General features: G+C 51.0%; 7 protein-coding genes across 7 annotated transcripts; 4 read left to right on the top strand and 3 right to left on the bottom strand.

The window, feature by feature from the left end:
- Nucleotides 1-2,307: 2,307 nt before the first annotated feature.
- QC763_708760 (uncharacterized protein) lies at nucleotides 2,308-3,573 on the bottom strand (the record flags this gene model as incomplete). Its single annotated transcript, XM_062915867.1, has 1 exon — nucleotides 2,308-3,573. One exon carries the CDS (start codon nucleotides 3,571-3,573, stop codon nucleotides 2,308-2,310), a length of 1,266 nt encoding a protein of 421 aa, XP_062761870.1.
- Nucleotides 3,574-4,531: 958 nt separating this feature from the next.
- Nucleotides 4,532-5,853, top strand: HRT1 (RING-box protein hrt1). Its single transcript, XM_062915866.1, has 3 exons — nucleotides 4,532-5,244; nucleotides 5,302-5,380; nucleotides 5,446-5,853. Exons 1-3 carry the CDS (start codon nucleotides 5,119-5,121, stop codon nucleotides 5,613-5,615), a joined length of 375 nt encoding a protein of 124 aa, XP_062761869.1. The 5' UTR covers nucleotides 4,532-5,118; the 3' UTR covers nucleotides 5,616-5,853.
- QC763_708740 (uncharacterized protein) lies at nucleotides 5,813-6,965 on the bottom strand. The gene is made up of 3 exons (XM_062915865.1): nucleotides 6,495-6,965; nucleotides 6,373-6,432; nucleotides 5,813-6,318 (listed from the first exon to the last, which is right to left on the bottom strand). The coding sequence occupies exons 1-3, from the start codon at nucleotides 6,543-6,545 to the stop codon at nucleotides 6,121-6,123; spliced, it is 309 nt and encodes a 102-aa protein (XP_062761868.1). The 5' UTR covers nucleotides 6,546-6,965; the 3' UTR covers nucleotides 5,813-6,120.
- A 31-nt stretch (nucleotides 6,966-6,996) lies between these two features.
- QC763_708730 (uncharacterized protein) lies at nucleotides 6,997-10,540 on the top strand. Its single transcript, XM_062915864.1, has 2 exons — nucleotides 6,997-9,512; nucleotides 9,564-10,540. Exons 1-2 carry the CDS (start codon nucleotides 8,227-8,229, stop codon nucleotides 10,147-10,149), a joined length of 1,872 nt encoding a protein of 623 aa, XP_062761867.1. The 5' UTR covers nucleotides 6,997-8,226; the 3' UTR covers nucleotides 10,150-10,540.
- A 1,738-nt stretch (nucleotides 10,541-12,278) lies between these two features.
- QC763_0107770 (uncharacterized protein) lies at nucleotides 12,279-13,506 on the top strand (the record flags this gene model as incomplete). The annotated part of the gene is made up of 5 exons (XM_062906467.1): nucleotides 12,279-12,389; nucleotides 12,478-12,786; nucleotides 12,820-13,071; nucleotides 13,126-13,161; nucleotides 13,216-13,506. 5 exons carry the CDS (start codon nucleotides 12,279-12,281, stop codon nucleotides 13,504-13,506), a joined length of 999 nt encoding a protein of 332 aa, XP_062761866.1.
- A 1,355-nt stretch (nucleotides 13,507-14,861) lies between these two features.
- Nucleotides 14,862-15,990, top strand: ADI1_3 (1,2-dihydroxy-3-keto-5-methylthiopentene dioxygenase). Its single transcript, XM_062915863.1, has 2 exons — nucleotides 14,862-15,736; nucleotides 15,810-15,990. The coding sequence occupies exons 1-2, from the start codon at nucleotides 15,335-15,337 to the stop codon at nucleotides 15,927-15,929; spliced, it is 522 nt and encodes a 173-aa protein (XP_062761865.1). The 5' UTR covers nucleotides 14,862-15,334; the 3' UTR covers nucleotides 15,930-15,990.
- Nucleotides 15,991-16,101: 111 nt separating this feature from the next.
- On the bottom strand, nucleotides 16,102-17,982 carry QC763_708700 (uncharacterized protein). Its single transcript, XM_062915862.1, has 3 exons — nucleotides 17,045-17,982; nucleotides 16,513-16,981; nucleotides 16,102-16,457 (listed from the first exon to the last, which is right to left on the bottom strand). Exons 1-3 carry the CDS (start codon nucleotides 17,222-17,224, stop codon nucleotides 16,348-16,350), a joined length of 759 nt encoding a protein of 252 aa, XP_062761864.1. The 5' UTR covers nucleotides 17,225-17,982; the 3' UTR covers nucleotides 16,102-16,347.
- Between the last annotated feature and the right edge of the window lie 43 nt (nucleotides 17,983-18,025).

The following is an 18,025-nucleotide window of genomic DNA, read 5'->3' as shown; positions in this document are numbered from 1 at the left end:
CTGGCTGCGGGCCGCAAAGCTCGTACCCCCGTGGGGCAAGGTCGGGTACTTACCAGGTCATAGGGACCGGCTCCCCCGGCCACAACATCCAAAATCTTTGCTTCATAGCCATTCATTCTCTCAGAACCATCCAGATTGAGTAACAAACCCTCATGTAATCTAATGCCGTGTTCGCGCGCTGTGTTCATGACCCAATTACACAAGATAACTTCAGTCTCACAAATCACATCACAGTTCCTCCTCCCCTTCGGAAAACACCAAAAAATAACGGAAAAAATATGATGGCTGCTGACATTTCACGAAACTATGTCTGCTAATAACTGGTTCTCTTGTCCATGCGTTATCCTCCCACCATATATTTCCCTCCAAAAAAGTTTTTTCTTTCTTTTGTTTTCTCTTCTCCCCCACCCACTCTCCCCCAAGAGTTTCCGCTTGATCAGCGGGGACGTTGCATTTGCCCATGAAAAGCGCGAGGTAATCGTGTGATAGAATAACCATATTCGAGAGAGATCGGTTAGTCGTTCGTTTTTTGTGTGTGTCCGTACCCCTTGTCATCCTGCCCCCCCCCCGTCATCTTGCGGATCTTCTTCACTCCCCATCTCTGCACACCTCCCTGGCCATTCCCCTTCTTCTGGCTCTTCTTGCTTGTTCACTCACCCACTTCTTCATAATCTCCACCACCTACTCTTGTGCAGACCCCTATAACCCCTCCCCATAAAGCTACACCATATCCCACATCTGGCCATCGTCCATCGTTCAACTATCCTCACCCATAAGGCCCGCCAAGTCTTCTCACCCTCGGCAGAGAGCAAAAGCGCCATCCAAAATCATCATCATCATCACCACCGCAACTCCTCCATCCTACACCCACCACCTATCCACTCAACCATCCATATCATCTTCCCCATCGAGTTCCTCTTCCATTCCTCCCAGTCATCGTTCATTCCCACTCTCAACCCTAATTTGAAAGACACCCCGCCGCTTGGCGCCTTAAACACCCCCCTCCCCTACACACTCCTGGAAGAAAACAACAACAGCAATTCCCACCCTCGCCGCCAACCACCACCTGTATTAGTAGTAAACAGGACAGAGAAACCTAATCTCCCCCCCAAAAAAACTCCCTTTAACCACAAAAGCAAAAAAAAAAAAAAAAAAAAAAAAAAAAAAAAAAAGAGTCAGCAAAAATAAGTACAAAGTTTCCCACCCAGTATTTGACCAAAAAGAGAAGAAAAAAAAGCCAGTGAAAAATTTCCCGGGTTGGTTGAGTGTAGTAATGGGGTATCATTTTGATGAAAAAACAACAACCCAAGTGCTTCACCTCAAAAAAAAAAACTGATTAGGTCAGGTGGTAAGGCGGGTCCCGTCCGCACCCCTTTTCGTGAACTCCCATGTTTCGAATGAAACAACGATGAACAGAAGAGGAGGAAAGAGAGATATAAAAAAGATTGAATGATGGTTCGCTTTGCTGGCTTTGCTGGCTGGATGCAACGTGGTATCGTCGTGGGTTGGTGATGTATGTCGATGAACAGTAAAAGAAGCGAATGATGATGATGATGATGACATTGTCGTCGTTGATCGTGATAGATTCGAGAAGCGCGGGGCAGGAACTTGGAAGAGGCGCAAACAAAGCCTCGTTTGTTCCCATTCGGGAAACCATCCGTTTTCCAAATCCCAACCCCTCGTCTTGAATCGAAAGATGCCCGCCATGCTCGCCTGCCAATGTGGTTTGAGAAAAACCCGGAGAAACCCATCGCTAAAAAGAGAAAGTCCCAATGCCATCCTCGCCGCCCTCGGTGTATCATAGTAGAAGTTAGCCGTAGATAGGAAAGAAATCTATAACGTCTTTCTTCTTCAACTGATAAGCCACCCGTTTGTTGTTCGCCTCAAAAACTCGGCATCAAAAGGGGTGAGGAAAAGGAAGGTCAAAGTGACTCCTTCTGATCAAAGATAATGATGCCAAAAATCCAGACGATTGCTCCTGAAAATGAATGAAAAATCAACTCCCAAGGGACCGACCATATCCGAATCATGATAGTAAAAAGAACCCCAGAACCCTGTGACGAGCCGCCGTACCCCCTTCGCCCAGGAGACCAAGTCCGCCACCGTATCGCACTGAAAGCCCTGAAATAAATCGTGATCGCCATGCCGTGCCTGGTGTCGTAGAAAAACAAATACCCTAAACGCCCAGAATGGAGAGAGGTAACAAAACCAATAACATGGAAAAGGTAAATGAAACAGATGAGATGCCCTGCCTTAATGCAGGATCTTGCCAAGAAATGGCGTTCCGTTGCAGATTTGCACCAGAACTTAGGAGCTCTGATAATTTGTTGGAAGGCGCGCTCCTCCTAGATTCAGTCCGTCAATCTTCAACACACGACGAAGATGATCTTCTGCGTCCACAAGGTCTGCCGGTCGGCTGTACTCAGGTCTAGCATACCCGGCAACGGGGTACTGCCTCGGGATGTCGGGTGCCGGGCCCGAGCGGGTGTACTCCAAAGTGATTGGCTTGGGAGGAGCCTGATTTTTGGGTTGGGATGATGCTTTGGTGAAATCCAACTTGATCGGTGGTTGAGAACCAATGGCAAGATACTGTTTGAGCCTCTCTGTGGCATCTGCCGGCGATGACTGTTGTGGAGGGGCGAACTGTTGCTGCTGATGAAAGGTCCTCTGGGGAGAGTTGGCCTGCTTTTCATTGATGCGTCCTGCTGCCCGAAGCCTGTCGTTATAAGGTGTCGAGAAGGCTGGCCCAATGAGGGCTCTTGGGTTGCCGTCCAACTCCGAAGTTGAAATTCCGCTTGATCCATTCCGCTGATATACTGGTCGCTGGTGACGACGGGCATCAATGCCGTTCGGGACTGTCCTAGGGGCCAAAGGAGATTGCGGCTGGGCTGGTGGTGAATACATGCTAGATGGAGGAATCGAGATATTTGCCGTGCTCGCCCTGCGGGCCTCGCTCTCCTTTTCAGCTCTGTGAGCCTTAAAAAAGAAATCAAGCGGCGATTCTTCTCGTGTGATTTCAGCGCTCATGATCCTCTGTCGAGGGGTAGAAGCCTCGGTATCGGTGGCAGGAGGCGAAGGCTCTGAACTGACGCGGCCGGTGTCCTTAATACCGGGCGAATCCAAGGCCTTGGCAGCGAGAAAACTGGGAATCGGGAGGGAAGCAGGAGCCGGCGACGCATGAAATGTTGCACCAGCATACGCAGCAGGGAGGCCCGCGGCCTTTGCGGGAGCCGACTCGGGAGGAGAGTTGCGACCATGCCTGGCTGGAACAGGCGACGTCGAAGGGCCTGACTTTGGGCGCGGCTTGTTGTTCGCAGTGCGACCTTTGGGCTTGCCGGATTGATTGGGTTGCGCTTGCGACGACGAGACGGGTGCAGGGCTGTTTGACACAGATTTCTGTGGCGTCAGCGGAATGCCGAGGTCAACCGGTGCGCACGCATCGCTAGGCACATCGTTTTCCGAAGCATAGTTTTTGAGGGCGGGAGAGTTCCCCGGGCGCTTTGGTCGCCGTCTCCCTGGAGTGTGCTTAGCACGCAGTTGTTCGTGCGGTTGTTGTTGTTGCTGCTGCAGCATAGTGGCAAGAGAAAGTGCCGCGGGTAGAGATGGGAAAGAGGGATTTATAGTCGATCAGAAAGCGATAACCTCAAGGTTAGATAGACCGTTTGCGGGTGGCGCGCAGAGGGTCTGTGACTTGTGTGCTCCAAGTGACGATTTATGGGATGGGCGGGCGGGGAACGACTCTGCTCGACAACGTCGACGTGACGGTTGATCGGAGGGTAAATGGAGCGCTGGTCCTTGTTGATGACTCGGTAAGACTACTGGAATGGGCAATGATGAATTTTTCGGCGGTCGCTTCTCTGCGCATGTTGTTTTTGGGGTGTTTTTTGAGGGGTTTGTTTATTGTGGTAGGAAAGAGAATCGCGATGGAGGCGGGAGGAGTCAAGTAGCTGGGGCTTCCCTAGGATACCGCATATTTAATGCTGTCGCCGATCGGGCAGGCTGACCTGGCAGCCAGGCCTGAATTCCATCGTGCACTTGGCCCGCGCGCCCTTTCCTGTAACCGCGAACCGCATTCACTCCTGCAAGAGGTCCAATGAGGGAGCAGCATTGCTCCTGGCCAACTTACTCGCCATCAAACCCTTCATTTTGTGCGTTTAATTGTCTACTAGACTCCCTTGAGGCTCTCGCCAAAAAAAAAAAAAAAAAATGTTGAAACTCAACCTGCCCGGGCTCACATGGCTTGGATTAACTCTCAAGACCTTGAAACCCTTATCATTCATTGCGACGGTTAACAGGATGACCACCCAAGAGGGACCATTTCTTGGCTGATGGAATGCTGAACGCAGAGAGAGTGGCTGTGACTGCCCCCAACTGCCCACTTTTGCTCCCATCTTTGTCCCAGCTGCCAAGCTCGCTCTGCCCGGCATTGCTTGGTAGGCCTCACTTCAGGTGTTTGTTCAGGCAGCCCAACAGCCCAAACCAACATGACAAGTCGTTATGATTCTCCTCTGCTTCAAGCCTAATGTAGATAGATGATCTGGATCATGACGTCTCTGCCAGTGAAGCGATCAGTGTATTTATTAGGGTGGTATCCGCCAGGGTCCATCGTTGCGAGACGGCAAGAGAAAGTCCCGGTTTCTAGCGCACTACATGATTTGCATCATACGGGGCCTCTATGCAATGATCCTGGTTGGTATGCATCTATCCAGCCTGACACATCAGTCGGCGCGGGGTTGTGGCGGGGCTGTCAACTCAGCCCGACGGCGGCTGCGACTCGCAGTTGCCTGGTGGATTTGGATTTACCAGGCGCTCTTGGAAGAGCGAGTCTTTCACTAGATCGTGGGGAAAGAGGTTGTTAGTTTTTGATAAGATATTCTCAAGGAGATTACTTGCCTCTGGTTCGTGGTTGATGTCATAATAGGCCCAACACCTTTCTGCCGCCTCTTCTGCACCAATAACAAGCCAAAGCGGAGACTGACCAACGCTGCCTGGTAGCTGCGATTTCAGCACAACCAGCGAAGGCAGACCAAACTTTCCCCCCGCATCGCAGATTTCAGAAACAAAACACCAACTTGTCCACCACTTCGACCCCGTTTCGCAAAACGACGACAAACAACCATGGCCGACGTTGATATGACCGACGCGACCGACGCGCCCGCCTCCGCGGCCCCCGTCACCAAGAAGAAGGGCACCGCCGCTGACGGAGAGGGAAAGGATGGGAAGAAGCGCTTCGAAGTCAAGAAAGTAGGAAGAATATGCTCTTGATGCAGCTCGACGTTACGATAGCTGACGCGACTCTAGTGGAATGCGGTAGCCTTGTGGGCCTGGGACATAGTGGTCGACAATTGTGCCATCTGCCGAAACCACATCATGGACTTGTGTAAGCTGTTGTCTGATATCATATCACGATTTGCGGTCCGGATGCTAACACGTTTCTCCTTGCAGGTATAGAATGTCAGGCGAACCAAGCTTCAGCTACGAGCGAGGAGTGCACTGTAGCCTGGGGCATTTGCAACCACGCCTTCCACTTCCACTGCATCTCCAGATGGCTCAAGGCGCGCCAAGTATGCCCACTCGACAATAGGGACTGGGAGTTCCAGAAGTACGGCCGATAGAGTATTTAAATTGAAAGGCGGAGCTTGGAAGGGAAGTTGCCCGAACAACACAGCTGTCACAATGTTGGAATATGGCACAAGCGAAGGGACACAGACGACTGGTGATAATTTGGGAGTTTGGGACTGGGTTTACAACACGAGCACATGTACTTGAGTCTTGCCTCGTAAGAGGAGTTCACGATATGGGAATTCCCCTGCTTAGAGGAATTCAACGACGTTCACGATCACACTTGGTGTGTGCCAGTATCAAGACACCGATTTGGTGGTCATCCAGAACTTTTGTGCTAGTTAGCAGAAAGACAGGCACCAACATCTGTGTTTAAAGTCCGGCCATGAAGTGTTCCCACTTCTATGCTGCCAAAGCCACCAACGGACGCTGATGTCCCTCCCCATGTAAATCAAGCCCTGGAGAATGCAAAAGACAATGTCCCGAATGCTAACCGCATTTCACTAAAACCATAAATTGAACTACTCTCAGAAATACACATAGCCTCGTCCGATTCCCTCACCGCAGCATCTTTTCATCGATAACTATATTTGTTGGTGGTGCGGCTCCCGCTACCGGCAACCACTTGACGGGATTCTTGTTGTAGATTGGCCAGGGAGGGACGGTAAGAAGAAAAGTGGCGGCGGTGCCGGCGACACCGATGTAGACGGCGAGCTTGATGTCTTGGAGGAAGTAGCCAACAAGGAAGGCGATTGCCTGGAGTGAAGTTAGCGCTGTCTGCTGGAAAAGGGGATTGTGGTAGAATCGTACCCCTACTATCGAGAGCGAGATGTTGACGAGATTCTCTACTAGCTTTTGGCCTTCGAAGTCCTGGGATGTATAAGTTAGCTTGGGGGGGACAGGTGATTGTTGTGGAAGATGGAGGGAAGTACAATCTGGCCTTCAAAGATGTCGCGGGCTTGCTCGAGGAGTTGTTCCGCCATCTTGAGTTTTCAAGGATGAGTCTGGACTTTGGACAGGGAACTGGCGATTGAGGTTGTCGTTGCTATCGCGATTGATATGAATTGTCTGTGATGCGCCGTGGTCTGGTCCACAGTGATTGATGTCAAAAGAGTGGATCTGCAATTGGTTTCAACGTGTCTTCTGGGGGACGTGCCGCTTGCACTTGCCCTCCGGCAGCGCACAGGACAGGGCACCGTATGCCTGGATGCGACTGGCCAATCAGAATGTACATATAAGCCCCACTTCCCGGAAGATTTGGTGCATTTGGGGAGGTCGCTACTGCGTCGAAGCCCAACAGCCCCTGTTGAGGCTGAACACAACTCCCCTATCATGCACCTGTGCAGTGCATGTGCTGCTGTATTTATTGACGGGATGGGGTTGACATCTCTCCTCATTGGCAGTGGAAGGGAGGAATTGGGAATGTGAGCCTACCTCTCGGATGGAGCGTCATCAAGCTTTCTAGCTGCTCTCCTGACGATGGAGGCGTTCTGCCCTGTTTACGTACGCAATTCTGTGACAAGAGTCTCTTGGCCCTTTGATACCCGAATTGCGGGCTTTTGGTTAGTGATGACTAACGCCGGCGGCGCTAAGTGGCCAAACTTTTTCCATCCCGTGCAAAGTCAATGTCAAGGAAAGCCCTCCTGACCAACAACTTGGAATTTCTTTGAGCAGAGGCCAAAAAGTGAAAATCCATCGCCGGGCCCAGAGCACTAGCCCTCCATCCCTCCCCCTTCCATCCCATCCTACAACATCTTCCTCGACAAACCTGGTGACCGTTGAGAAGTCACCTCTCCCTGTCACAGCGGAGTGAATTCGCATTCCTACAGGGGTTTATTAAGAAATTCACCTGTGGCGCAGCCCCTTATCCTTGAGTGAATCAGGAACGTCATATGCTCGGCATATCTGACTGTCAGCTTCAAAACGTGGTCAACCTGCTTTGCTCTATTTTCTCCTTGCACCACCTAATTATCACTCATCACCAACATCCGCAACCTAGCTACCTAGGAACAGGCCATGCCTGCCGACTGTTCTCCTTAGCAACTATCGCCATTAGCCAGCTTGCATCAATATTGTTTCATAGAAGTCAGCGCCGATAATTTCGACCCCAGAAGCTGGTTTGATCAGACCATCACGATAGCGCGCCGAATTTGCGACATATATACGGGTCCCGAGTCGCACAGGCTGTCTCGACTGTTTCGTCATCACAAACTGGCGGGCACCGTCGATTCAACGTTTTCTACTCCTCGTTCACTCCTGGGGCCTGAGCTGGTCTACAGTGGAGTGAACAAGAAGCCGCCTTAACTGGCCTTCAGTAGCCTACGAGTTTAATTTGACATCACAGAAACGAAGATCACCCGCCGCCTTCATCAGCGTCGCTTTACCAGGGTCCCGGTACCGCGGCCCTCTGCTCAATTCAGGTGTTTTACAAGAGCGTCGTTGCGGACGGCTCCCGGCCGTTCGCTGCCCCCCGCTGGTGCTTTCTTGCGACGACACCCACGGCAATATGCGCTGCGACTGAGTCCTCACTAGGGGCTCTTGGGCTGGGTTAGGACCCATTGCATCGGGAAAAAGTAAGGAAGCTAAGGAAAGAGACTGAGAAAGGGGACGGAACTATCAATACCACTGGATCACCGCAAGACGACAAGCAGGTACACCACGAAAATGTCCGACCAGGAGGAGATGGGCGGAAACTCGGGGTACTCGACCCCTGTTCCAGAGTTGGACGACCACCGAAACCAGACGGCGTCGGTGCATCGCCCTGATCGCGCTCGACGAGGAACATTTGACTCCCTTTACGGGGCACGCCAAGTTGCAGGTGTTGCAGCCGGACAACCTGTTGTTCGCGATTTTGAAGAGGCCATCATCGACGATGAGGGGCCTGAGAACTCGCCCACCATGAGACGCGCCCGTCGGCCAACCATCGAGTCGATTTCGGATCGCTCTTCGTCGCCTCCTAATTCGGTCAAGGCCTTTGCCGAGGCCCGCCGACGGGAGCGCGACATGTCGTTCTCGGAACCGAAGCCGGAGCAGAATGAGCAGGAGGAGCCACCGCTTCAGAGGACTGCATCCATTGTCAGTCGGCATAGTTACCGCAGCAAGCAGGTCACTGTGGCGGCGAGTGATGATGCCGCCAGTCTTGCGACCAACAAGTCAGCCGAGGAGGATGTCTGCTTTCCGCTTCAGGACGAGCGGAGTGGTGCCACCCTGCACATTGACTTTGACTATCTGGAGAATTTCATGAAAGCCGAAAGTGAGGCCCGTGAAGCAGCTCGTCGTCCTTCTGTGCTTCGCACATTCCCTGATGTCCGGCCCTCTACCAACCCATCTAATGTTCCAACGCCCATGATCACTTTGGATGGTGACTTTCTGTCGCCAGCCTTTGACGCAGAGAGCCACCAAGAAAAGTCCGAAAAAGGTCAAGACGAGGAACAGGTCAAGCAGGTCCAACTCCTGGTGCCTCAGCCAGATCCCAACCGGGTCAGTTTCTTCTCTTCGGCCTGGGAATCGACAATCAATGCCCCCGATCTCGAAGGATTGCTCGTGGAGGGTGAGGATATCCGTGGTCTCTTCAGCTTCCCCAAGGGCGAGACGGATGGTGTGTGGTGGCTGGATATGAAGAACCCTTCTGAAGAGGAGGTGCGCGCCGTTTGCAGGGCTTTTGGTATCCATCCCCTGACAATTGAAGATATCACGACGCAGGAATCTCGCGAGAAGATTGAACTCTTCCCGTCGTACTACTTTGCCTGCTTCCGGTCATTCTTTATCGAGAATGACGAGGATGGGGAGAAGGAGTTCAAGCCTTTCAACATCTATGCGGTTGTCTTCCGCGAGGGCACGCTGAGTTTCAGCTATGCCAAGAATTCTCATGCCTCTCACGTGCGGAAGAGAATCGCAATGCTCAAGGATTATGTCTCGCTCAGTAGCGACTGGATTTGCTACGCCTTGATGTAAGTGTATTTGGTATCTTTTAATCAGTTTCAAAGCTGACCAGCTCGCAGCGACGATATCGTTGATTCATTCGCTCCTGATATCCGCTCGCTTGAGGACGAAACGGACCAGATTGAGGATGAGGTCTTCATTGCCCGTACAGATGACATGGCACAGTTCCTCCGCAAGATCGGCACAGCACGCAAGAACACGATGGCTCTGATGAGACTACTTGGCGGCAAGGCCGACGTCCTCCGAGGCTTCACCAAGAGGTGCAACGAGAACTACAAGGTCACGCCACGTATGGACATAGGCATGTACCTTGGCGATATCCAGGATCACGTTGTCACCATGATGAACAACCTCGGCCACTGCGAAAAGATGCTGTCTCGCGCGCACAGCAATTATCTCGCTCAGATCTCGATTGATGGTATTGCCCAAGGGACAAACACCAACCGTATGTTGGGCAAGGTGACTCTGCTCGCGTCCATCATTGTCCCGCTCAATGTGGTGACGGGCCTGTTTGGAATGAACGTCAGGGTGCCGTTTGCGGATGGGGACGGGGCCACTCTCGCGCCTTTCTTTGGGATTCTGGGCAGTCTCTTGACTTTTTGCATTCTGGGCTTTTGGCTGGCGAGGCATTATCGCATGTTTTAGAGCTGTGGTATTGCCTCTCGCTACCAACCTATATTGGGGGGGGGGGTTATCTCTTTGCTTCGATTCTTGCGCTTCTCCCATTGCTTGAACGAGAGGGAGACGAACATCTTTTTCTATACACGAATAATGGGGTCTGGGCGGTGGGTAATCTTGGAGAATTTGAGCTCTATAGAGAAAAGCAAGGAGGGAGGCAAATCGGGGTTGTTTTTTTTCGAAACCTGGAAAGCAAGGGGGAATAGACTAGAACAAGAGGTTTCTGCGTGGGGTGGCAATTGTGCTTTCTTCGTTACTTTGCTTGGCGACTGGGAGGGCGGGAGTCAGCCTGGGGCAAGCTATAGTTGTGGTTTTCTTGCGTATATAGGGGTTCTATAATTACGTTTGTTCTGTACTGGATTGTGTTGATGTAGTGATGTGGTGATGTGGTGACGTGATGATGTGGGTGTTATGATGTCAAGTCACAGAGTTCGTGTTGTAGACACGTTTTGATTTGTGAAGTTCACGATGGGGGGGATTGACAATGGAAGGATCTCCCTTAAGGTGCTGTCTTCATCTTCGTCTGGAAACGTTTCATCTTTACACTTACATCTTTGGTTTAATTACTTACCCACTTCGTCTCTACATTATCGGATCGACTTGTTTAAAGTTTCTATGAAAGTCAGACCTTGTCTGGGTGCTTGTGGACAAAAGCCCAATTGCACTCGTTGCTGCTGAACATGGCACAGTAATTACATAGATATACAGATGCTTAGGCGGAACTGTAGAAGATTGGATGGTAGTGACATGTTGGTGTTGGGATCAGATGCTGGAAAAAGATCATGGGGAGACTGTAGACGCTGTGGCTAAAAGGTGTGATTTCCCAGTCTCTTACATTTCTCTCTATATCCATAGGCTGTCACTCCTGCTTCGGTCATGGCTATTCCTTTCTGTTGTTGTAATTAAAGATGCTTACTTTGAAATTGCTGCTGCCACTCTGCTTCTCCCACAGCACACGGCTTATCTCTCCATTATTACCAGCTCCAGCTTGTTATAGCCATTCTTCAGGTGCTGTTGGTGCTGAGACACCCTATCCCTACTAATTACCGCGAGTCCGTTTTCTACCCCATGAGAATAGCCTTCACTCCTGCTGATGAGCTCTCCTACCATTGCTACATACTGAGAGATTTTACTACAACCCTCCGATGGTGCTTTTGCTCCTGCCACCCATGCAGTTTGCTGTGGCTGCTAATATAATCTGTGGAGCCTGTTATCCAATACAGGTATTCTACTGTTGGTGCTTACATCTTTTGCTGGTCTTACTGATATATTCTGCTGTCATGCTGCGATACCCTGCTCGGCTCAAGTACTAATATATCTGCTGCTGTTGCTGATATCTTTGCTGCTGCCAATATAGCTGCTCTGCTGGTTTTGCGATTTGCTCTGATGTTACCAACGTATCTTTCAGGTTGCCCTGCTTGCCTAAGGCACTGCTCTAGTTCTTGCCGTGACAGTTATCCGGTGAGACTGCTGTTGATGACTTAGACTGCTGTTGATGGCCTAGAATGTTGTCGACGACCTAGAAAACTGTTGCTGTTGCTTCCACTAAGATATTTTCCACCACTACCCTGTTGCTGCCACTACTTTGCTCCCTAGTACGTGACTCCTCTTCTAATACCACTCACTCTCTTCTACTCTTGCCGATATGCTCCTGCCACTAGTCTATTGCTGCCACTGCCTATTGCTGCGAGGACAAAGAAAACACCATGAATCCCCTGACCTCTTCAATATCTTATCGATAGGAGAGGCCCCACAGGAGCTATAACCAAGCCCGTTGATTCACGCAGGGTCACCCCTCCAAAAATAAACCCTCCCCCACGAACGGTCCCCTTGGCACCTCCCTCCATCATCCCCACCTGTCAAACCGCACTGGGTTAGCCTCAACCGCCAACCATGGCTCCCATGACAACCGCGGACCCTTCGATCGACCACTCTTTGAATCCGTCTTGAAGAGACGCTTCTTTTTCACCGAGTCATTTGTAATCTATCGACTCTCCGCCAACTTCAAGGGCGATAATCGCGGGCTGTTCGACTATGGCCCCCCAGGATGCGCCCTCCAGGCCAACATCGTCAATGCTTGGCGGAAACATTTCGTCATGGAGGAGAATATGCTCGAGTTGGACTGCACGGTGATTACGCCGGAGTTGGTCCTCAAGACGAGCGGACATGTGGACAAGTTTGCGGATTGGATGTGCAAGGAGGGGTTTGTCATTGCCCGACCTATCTTGTGAGAATTTGAGCTAATTTTTCCGCCGTTTGATAGGGGATTACCTGCGTGCGGATCACTTGGTTGAGAATGTGCTGAAGGCGCGGATTGAGCGTGGCACCAAGGGACTGACCAAAAACTCCGCCAAATTGGACGGGGGGACTGCCGCGGAGTATGAGAATATTCTTGCCCAGGTGAGCTTCTTTCTGTGGAAATCTCGATTTCTCCGTGTGTCGGTTGCGCTGATCGGTAGTGCCTACGATTTGACTGTCCACTCGGCCTACACTGGGTCCCCTTTGATCGTCAAGGAGGCTCTCTCAGAGCCAGTTAAGGTGGAGGAGTGGCAGGCTACCCTTGACAAGAAGCTCATCGGCCCGCGGTTCAAGAAGGATGCCAAGGTCATCCAGAGTGCAGTGGATGCTCTGGATTAGCCTACTCTGGAGCGTCTGGCTTCAGAGATTGCGGAGAAGGGTATTGTGTCTATCGACACTCCGGCGCTTGGTGATGGACGGACATCTGTGGAGTTGTCGAAGGAACTCTTGACCATCGCCAAGGTTACCCGCGTCCAGAACACACGGGTGTACACCCCCAACGTTATTGAGTCGTCGTTTGGCATTGGGAGAATCCTCTATTGTGTCTTGAAACAGACGTATTGGCATAGGCCTGGTGATGAGACCCGCGCAGTAAGTGGAAGGTATCATCATCCATCGGCATTTCTTTACTGATGTTTTGATTAGGTCTTGTCTCTTCCCTTTGGTGTAGCCCCCAACAAGGTTCTCATCGTCCCCCTCTTCGCCCAGCCTTAGTTCACGCCCCTCGTGCACAAGTTATCCGCCCGCCTTCGTTCTCTGGGGATTTCCAACATTGCGGACTCGCCGAGTGCCTCAATTGGCAAGAGATATGCCCGGAATGACGAATTGGGCACGCCCCTCGGTATCACGATCGACTTTGACACCATGAAGGATGGGTCGGTAACATTGAGGGACAGGGACTCGACGTGTCAAGTCAGGGCTTCGGAGGACGGGGTCGTTCAGGCTATCAAGAATATGGTGAACGGCATGGAGACTTGGGAGGAGGTTTCGAAGAGGCTGTCGGCATTTGTTGGTCAGGCGGAGTAGACAACTCTTGTGGAATGTCTTGAGGGGCGGGTCAAAGTGGTAGACTGGGTGGCGTAAGCCTCTAGATAGCATTGAGTTTGAGATCTACAATACAATGACTCTTCAAATGTGCATACATATCTCTTTGTGATAGGCATGTATTAACAGATCTTCCAAAACAAATCATCTCTCAAAATCCAACTACTTACCTACCTACTTACCTACCGGTCTAAGCAGGATTCGACCCAAATCATAGAATAAATAGTCATGTAAGTGCAGGTTGAACACTACACCTCTGCCATATGTCCATATCTTTGCCTATCCTCCATGCAAAATGCTGTACCGCAGCCAGATTGATTGGCTGGGATGAATATTAGAGCGCTCGCGAGCGCTGCTGAGCCAGTGTCTTTTGCGCTTGCGCCCGCGGCCAGACTCACGCCTGCTTAGGTCGAGGCCATCTCACGGGTCTGCGAGTTTGGAAAGTTGTCGAGGAGTCCCATGATGTCTTGGATCTGGGGACGAATATCGCGAACGCAGCCAATCTGATGTGCTGTACATCACCGGGGCGGAAGTTGGGCGAGGGCTGAAATGATGCTCGGAACAGCCCAGTCGCCGGTCTTTGGAGCTGCTGGGAAGACTTTTTGGGGATGTGTTGCATGGGTGTTACCTGATGCCATACCTGTTTTGGGCAATTAAGCAGTTGCTGGGATGGTTCAAGGAAAGCGAGCGAGTCTTGGGCGACTGGTGGTGTACTTGTGCGGGCGTATGGAGCTGGCGTGAGGACGTCATTTATCTGGATACGCTGATACAAACGTAGGCGTCTTATGTCTTGCGAATACGTCTCGAACTTTGATTCGTACTTATACGATGTACGCAATCTGTTATTAACTGTGTATCTATTAAGCTAGGGAGACGGTGTGTTGCGGGTTGGGATGGTCTTTTCGAAGCTGCTAAGATGTCTTTGGAGAGCTGATGTTCCGTCCTAAAGATATGATGAATGATATAGGTAGCCAAAAGATATTCAATTACTTTTGAGCACATAGTAAGTATGTTTATAGCCTCTTTGCAATCCCAGCTTGTTGGCCATGCTCCGGGGCCAATGCATTGGTTGAAGATGTCTAGAAACTATCGGGATACGGGTATCTGAGATCTAATTGCTGGGCCATTCATTATACGAGACTTCGTGATCTCGGAGCAGTAAGAGCAGTCATCGTCTCCTCATCGGCCTCCAACAAAAGATACGCAACCTCTTTTAGACATCGTAATGAACACTCGACCCGCACGCAGTAAGCCACAACTTACCTATAAAGCAGCATGACACCAGTTTACCTTTTTTTCCTCATTACCCCTGACTTGTGCATCACTACCCCTATTCACCAAAAACCAGGGTTGTGTATGCAGCACACCCACAACCCTTACCCACGTCATCCCGTAACAATACGCTATCAAAACGGTAACAGTTCCGATTGCGCAATTGCGGGACATTTTTGATGGCGTCACGCACATCCTCCGATCTTGTCACGCAAAAAGGTGTGTGGTTCATCTGGTCTGTTTGACATGCCACTTCTGGCGTAATCCGCCCGATATCTTATAGAAATTTGCCGTGCGTGCTGCGTGAGGTGTGCCTTTTGAAGGCGCAAGTGTTCGTTGTGTTTCTGGAAAAAGGCAGTGCCCGCCCCTCATCACCAAAATAATTTATAACCCCACCATCCCCTGCCCTTTCCATCATCAATTCCACCCATTTCTCACCTCACCTCTCACCTCTCACCTCTCAGCTCTCACATTCACAACTCCAAATCTCACACCCCAAACCTCAATCTCACACCCTTATACTCAAAAGGAGCCCAAAATGAAAGCCTACATCTACGACGACCTCCCCGGCGACCAACGCCTCCCCCACAACTCAGGCACCCCCATCTCCCCCTCGGAGCTCCTCTCCCTTGGCGTCCTCTACCACCACATCCCCTCCCTCTCCGACGTCGACACCCTCGCCGCCGAGCGCGGGTATAAGAACCGCGACGAGATCACCGTCTCCCCCGAGGCCATGGGCGACATCTACGAGACCAAAGTCAGGTCTTTCTTCGACGAGCACCTCCACGAAGACGAAGAGATCCGGTACGTCAAGGACGGCAAGGGGTACTTTGACGTCAGGGACAAGGACGAGAGGTGGGTGAGGATCTTCCTCGAGAAGAACGATCTGATCATCCTGCCGGCGGGGATTTACCACAGGTTTACTACTGATGATGATAATGTAAGTTTCACTGTCTACTGGAAATGGCGGTTGGTGGTGGTGAGGGAGTGATGGCTAACGGGGAATATAATAGTACATCAAGGCTTTGAGGTTGTTCAAGGACGAGCCCAAGTGGACGCCTCTGAACAGGACTGAGGGGTTGGATGAGAACGCTTATCGCAAGGAGTATGTTCAGCAGTTCTTGGCTGCTTGAGCATGATGATGTTATGGGACTGGTGGAAGCAAATCAAGCAAGCAAGTTAGCAAGCTAGTGAGAATTGATCATTCTTGGCCTGGTCTATACACTTTCGGTGCTCCTCACAAAACTCTCGTCGCTCGGCTTTCGTACCCGATCCATACGGATCAGATTGGTAGAACTGGTGAAAGACGCATTTGATAGCAACGCTCGAATAATATTTCATTATACCAGCGCTACTTGCTTCCAGACTGTGGATTCGTCAGGTTCCAACCTGTTGTCCCGATGCCGTAACCTTCAACGCCATAAAATGTCCATGCTAAGCATCTGTGGCCAGTTTCAAATATGCTGGTAAAGAACTAGACGCAAAGAAACCGACCACCGCTATGTACTGTCATGCAAATACAACCCTTCCCCCAAATCCTTCATGTCAATCTCATCGCATATCTGGCGCCGGCACCTCCGGACCAGCCCCAGCAACAGCAAACTCGTTATCCACGCCATTAGCAGTCTCGTCGTTGGTCTCTTCTTCTCTTGGGCGGCCCTCTGTGGCCAATGTCAGCACTGTTCATCTCTCAGCCCCCAAATCAAGAAAACCTACCAATCAACCTCCTCCACCACATCGGCGGATCCAACGGCTTGCTCCCATTATGAAGCGGTGGGTACACGTCATTAAAAAAGTACCAAATATGCCCAATCACCACCCCCAAAATCTCATCCTTCGGGATCAAGCCGTGCAACACATAGCTCACGGCAATCAACACCCAAGGCAGATACGGCGCCCTAAACACCAGCACCCCCAGAAAGCTCATCAGCGTGTCCGGGTTCCTTCTCGACCAGATGTACACCAGCGTCGACGAGAGTGGGTGTCCGAGAAAGGGCATCCCTATAAAAGGTGATAGTAACAGCAAACTGCTCATCGCGTAAAACAGCAGCCAGCTAAAGTGCGCCGGTGATCGGCCGGAGGACTCTTCGAGGAGGCGGGAGTAGCGCTGTTGGAAATAGACGTGGAAGAGGAGGTCCATGGAGAAGGGGCCAAAGTAGAGGAAGGTTGTGAGGAGGCGCCAGTACTTTTGAGGGGTGAAAAGGTTAGCGATACATCAAGTGGGAAAGGGGAGGGAGAGAGTACTGACTTGAGCTTTTACGAATACCGCTCTGTAGCTGTAGAAGAGCTGGAAGGGTGTTAAGAGGTGACATTGCACCAGGCCGGCGCATAACACTGTTGCTGTTGTCCACCATCTTGTGCATACAGGCATTTCCCAGAACCACGTCTCGAGTGGGAAGCGCCCGTTGTTGTCCATGAGTCCGTCCATTGTGCGCAGCCTGTATGCCTACTGCGATCGAAATGGAAAATAGGTGCGGTTAGGGTTGACGACGCCAGTGATGCGCAAGTCCAGAATCCGGGGAAAGTGGGGCGGGCGCTCGCTCGTAGGGGTTGATGCAATTGCCACTTTTGTAGTAGTAGTTCCCGTGCTTCTAGCTGGTGGATATAGCTCGGCGGATTTATGATTTGGTCTCGTTCAGTGTAAGTCTTCAAAGGTTGTCTTGTTGGCTTTGAAATCAAGCGTAAATGGGATTGCGTTCAAAAAGCCATTGCTGTAGAACAATTTGTGCCTCTGAGGAAGATGGCGCAATCTGTCGCAGTAAATGTGTGTTGGCAGGTGAGCGAAAAGGATTGATTAATTCTCAAGATGTTGAGGTGGCCTTTTAGGAAACGAAGCTTCTTGGTTGCTCATCAAGCATCAGGACACAAGACCGCGGGACAATCAGCAACAGCGGCGTGTCGTTTATCTCGGACCCTTGTCGGGAAGCTGAGCCGCTGCTGCGGCGGGGTCCACAATGACGCTGCTGCCAGCTTGCCGTTTCACTATTTGCATATTTCTTTGTCTACGAAGGCTTGGGCCACAAGTTTTTAGACTCCCGCGTTAGCAGCAGTTTTGCCAAGAAGGGCCAAGACAGTGCGATAAGCAGTTCACACTTCAAAAGCATCAATTACACCTAAGTATAAATGCATCAGAGAGTCACTCTATAACAATTCCAAGGACTAATATATACAAAAAGTGCTTTTGAACGCATTAAATCTATTTTTTATAATGTCTTTTTAGGTGGTTAAA

This window comes from Podospora pseudopauciseta (genome assembly GCF_035222475.1).
Source record: "Podospora pseudopauciseta strain CBS 411.78 chromosome 7 map unlocalized CBS411.78m_7, whole genome shotgun sequence".
NCBI classification, from domain to species: Eukaryota; Fungi; Ascomycota; class Sordariomycetes; order Sordariales; family Podosporaceae; genus Podospora; species Podospora pseudopauciseta.
This window is presented reverse-complemented; position numbering and strand designations above follow the sequence as displayed.

Excerpts from the sequence above, each read along its gene's own strand:
- QC763_708730 (XM_062915864.1), top strand. The coding sequence starts at position 8,227 with ATGTCCGACCAGGAGGAGATGGGCGGAAACTCGGGGTACTCGACCCCT. Across the intron at positions 9,513-9,563 it reads TGGATTTGCTACGCCTTGAT|CGACGATATCGTTGATTCAT; the intron begins GTAAGTGTATTT and ends ACCAGCTCGCAG.
- QC763_708740 (XM_062915865.1), bottom strand. The coding sequence starts at position 6,545 with ATGGCGGAACAACTCCTCGAGCAAGCCCGCGACATCTTTGAAGGCCAG. Across the intron at positions 6,433-6,494 it reads ACATCTTTGAAGGCCAGATT|GACTTCGAAGGCCAAAAGCT; the intron begins GTACTTCCCTCC and ends TATACATCCCAG. Across the intron at positions 6,319-6,372 it reads TCTCGCTCTCGATAGTAGGG|GCAATCGCCTTCCTTGTTGG; the intron begins GTACGATTCTAC and ends ACTTCACTCCAG.
- HRT1 (XM_062915866.1), top strand. The coding sequence starts at position 5,119 with ATGGCCGACGTTGATATGACCGACGCGACCGACGCGCCCGCCTCCGCG. Across the intron at positions 5,245-5,301 it reads AGCGCTTCGAAGTCAAGAAA|TGGAATGCGGTAGCCTTGTG; the intron begins GTAGGAAGAATA and ends ACGCGACTCTAG. Across the intron at positions 5,381-5,445 it reads AAACCACATCATGGACTTGT|GTATAGAATGTCAGGCGAAC; the intron begins GTAAGCTGTTGT and ends TTCTCCTTGCAG.
- ADI1_3 (XM_062915863.1), top strand. The coding sequence starts at position 15,335 with ATGAAAGCCTACATCTACGACGACCTCCCCGGCGACCAACGCCTCCCC. Across the intron at positions 15,737-15,809 it reads TTACTACTGATGATGATAAT|TACATCAAGGCTTTGAGGTT; the intron begins GTAAGTTTCACT and ends GGAATATAATAG.
- QC763_708700 (XM_062915862.1), bottom strand. The coding sequence starts at position 17,224 with ATGGACGGACTCATGGACAACAACGGGCGCTTCCCACTCGAGACGTGG. Across the intron at positions 16,982-17,044 it reads CGGTATTCGTAAAAGCTCAA|TACTGGCGCCTCCTCACAAC; the intron begins GTCAGTACTCTC and ends ACCCCTCAAAAG. Across the intron at positions 16,458-16,512 it reads GTGGTGGAGGAGGTTGATTG|AGGGCCGCCCAAGAGAAGAA; the intron begins GTAGGTTTTCTT and ends CATTGGCCACAG.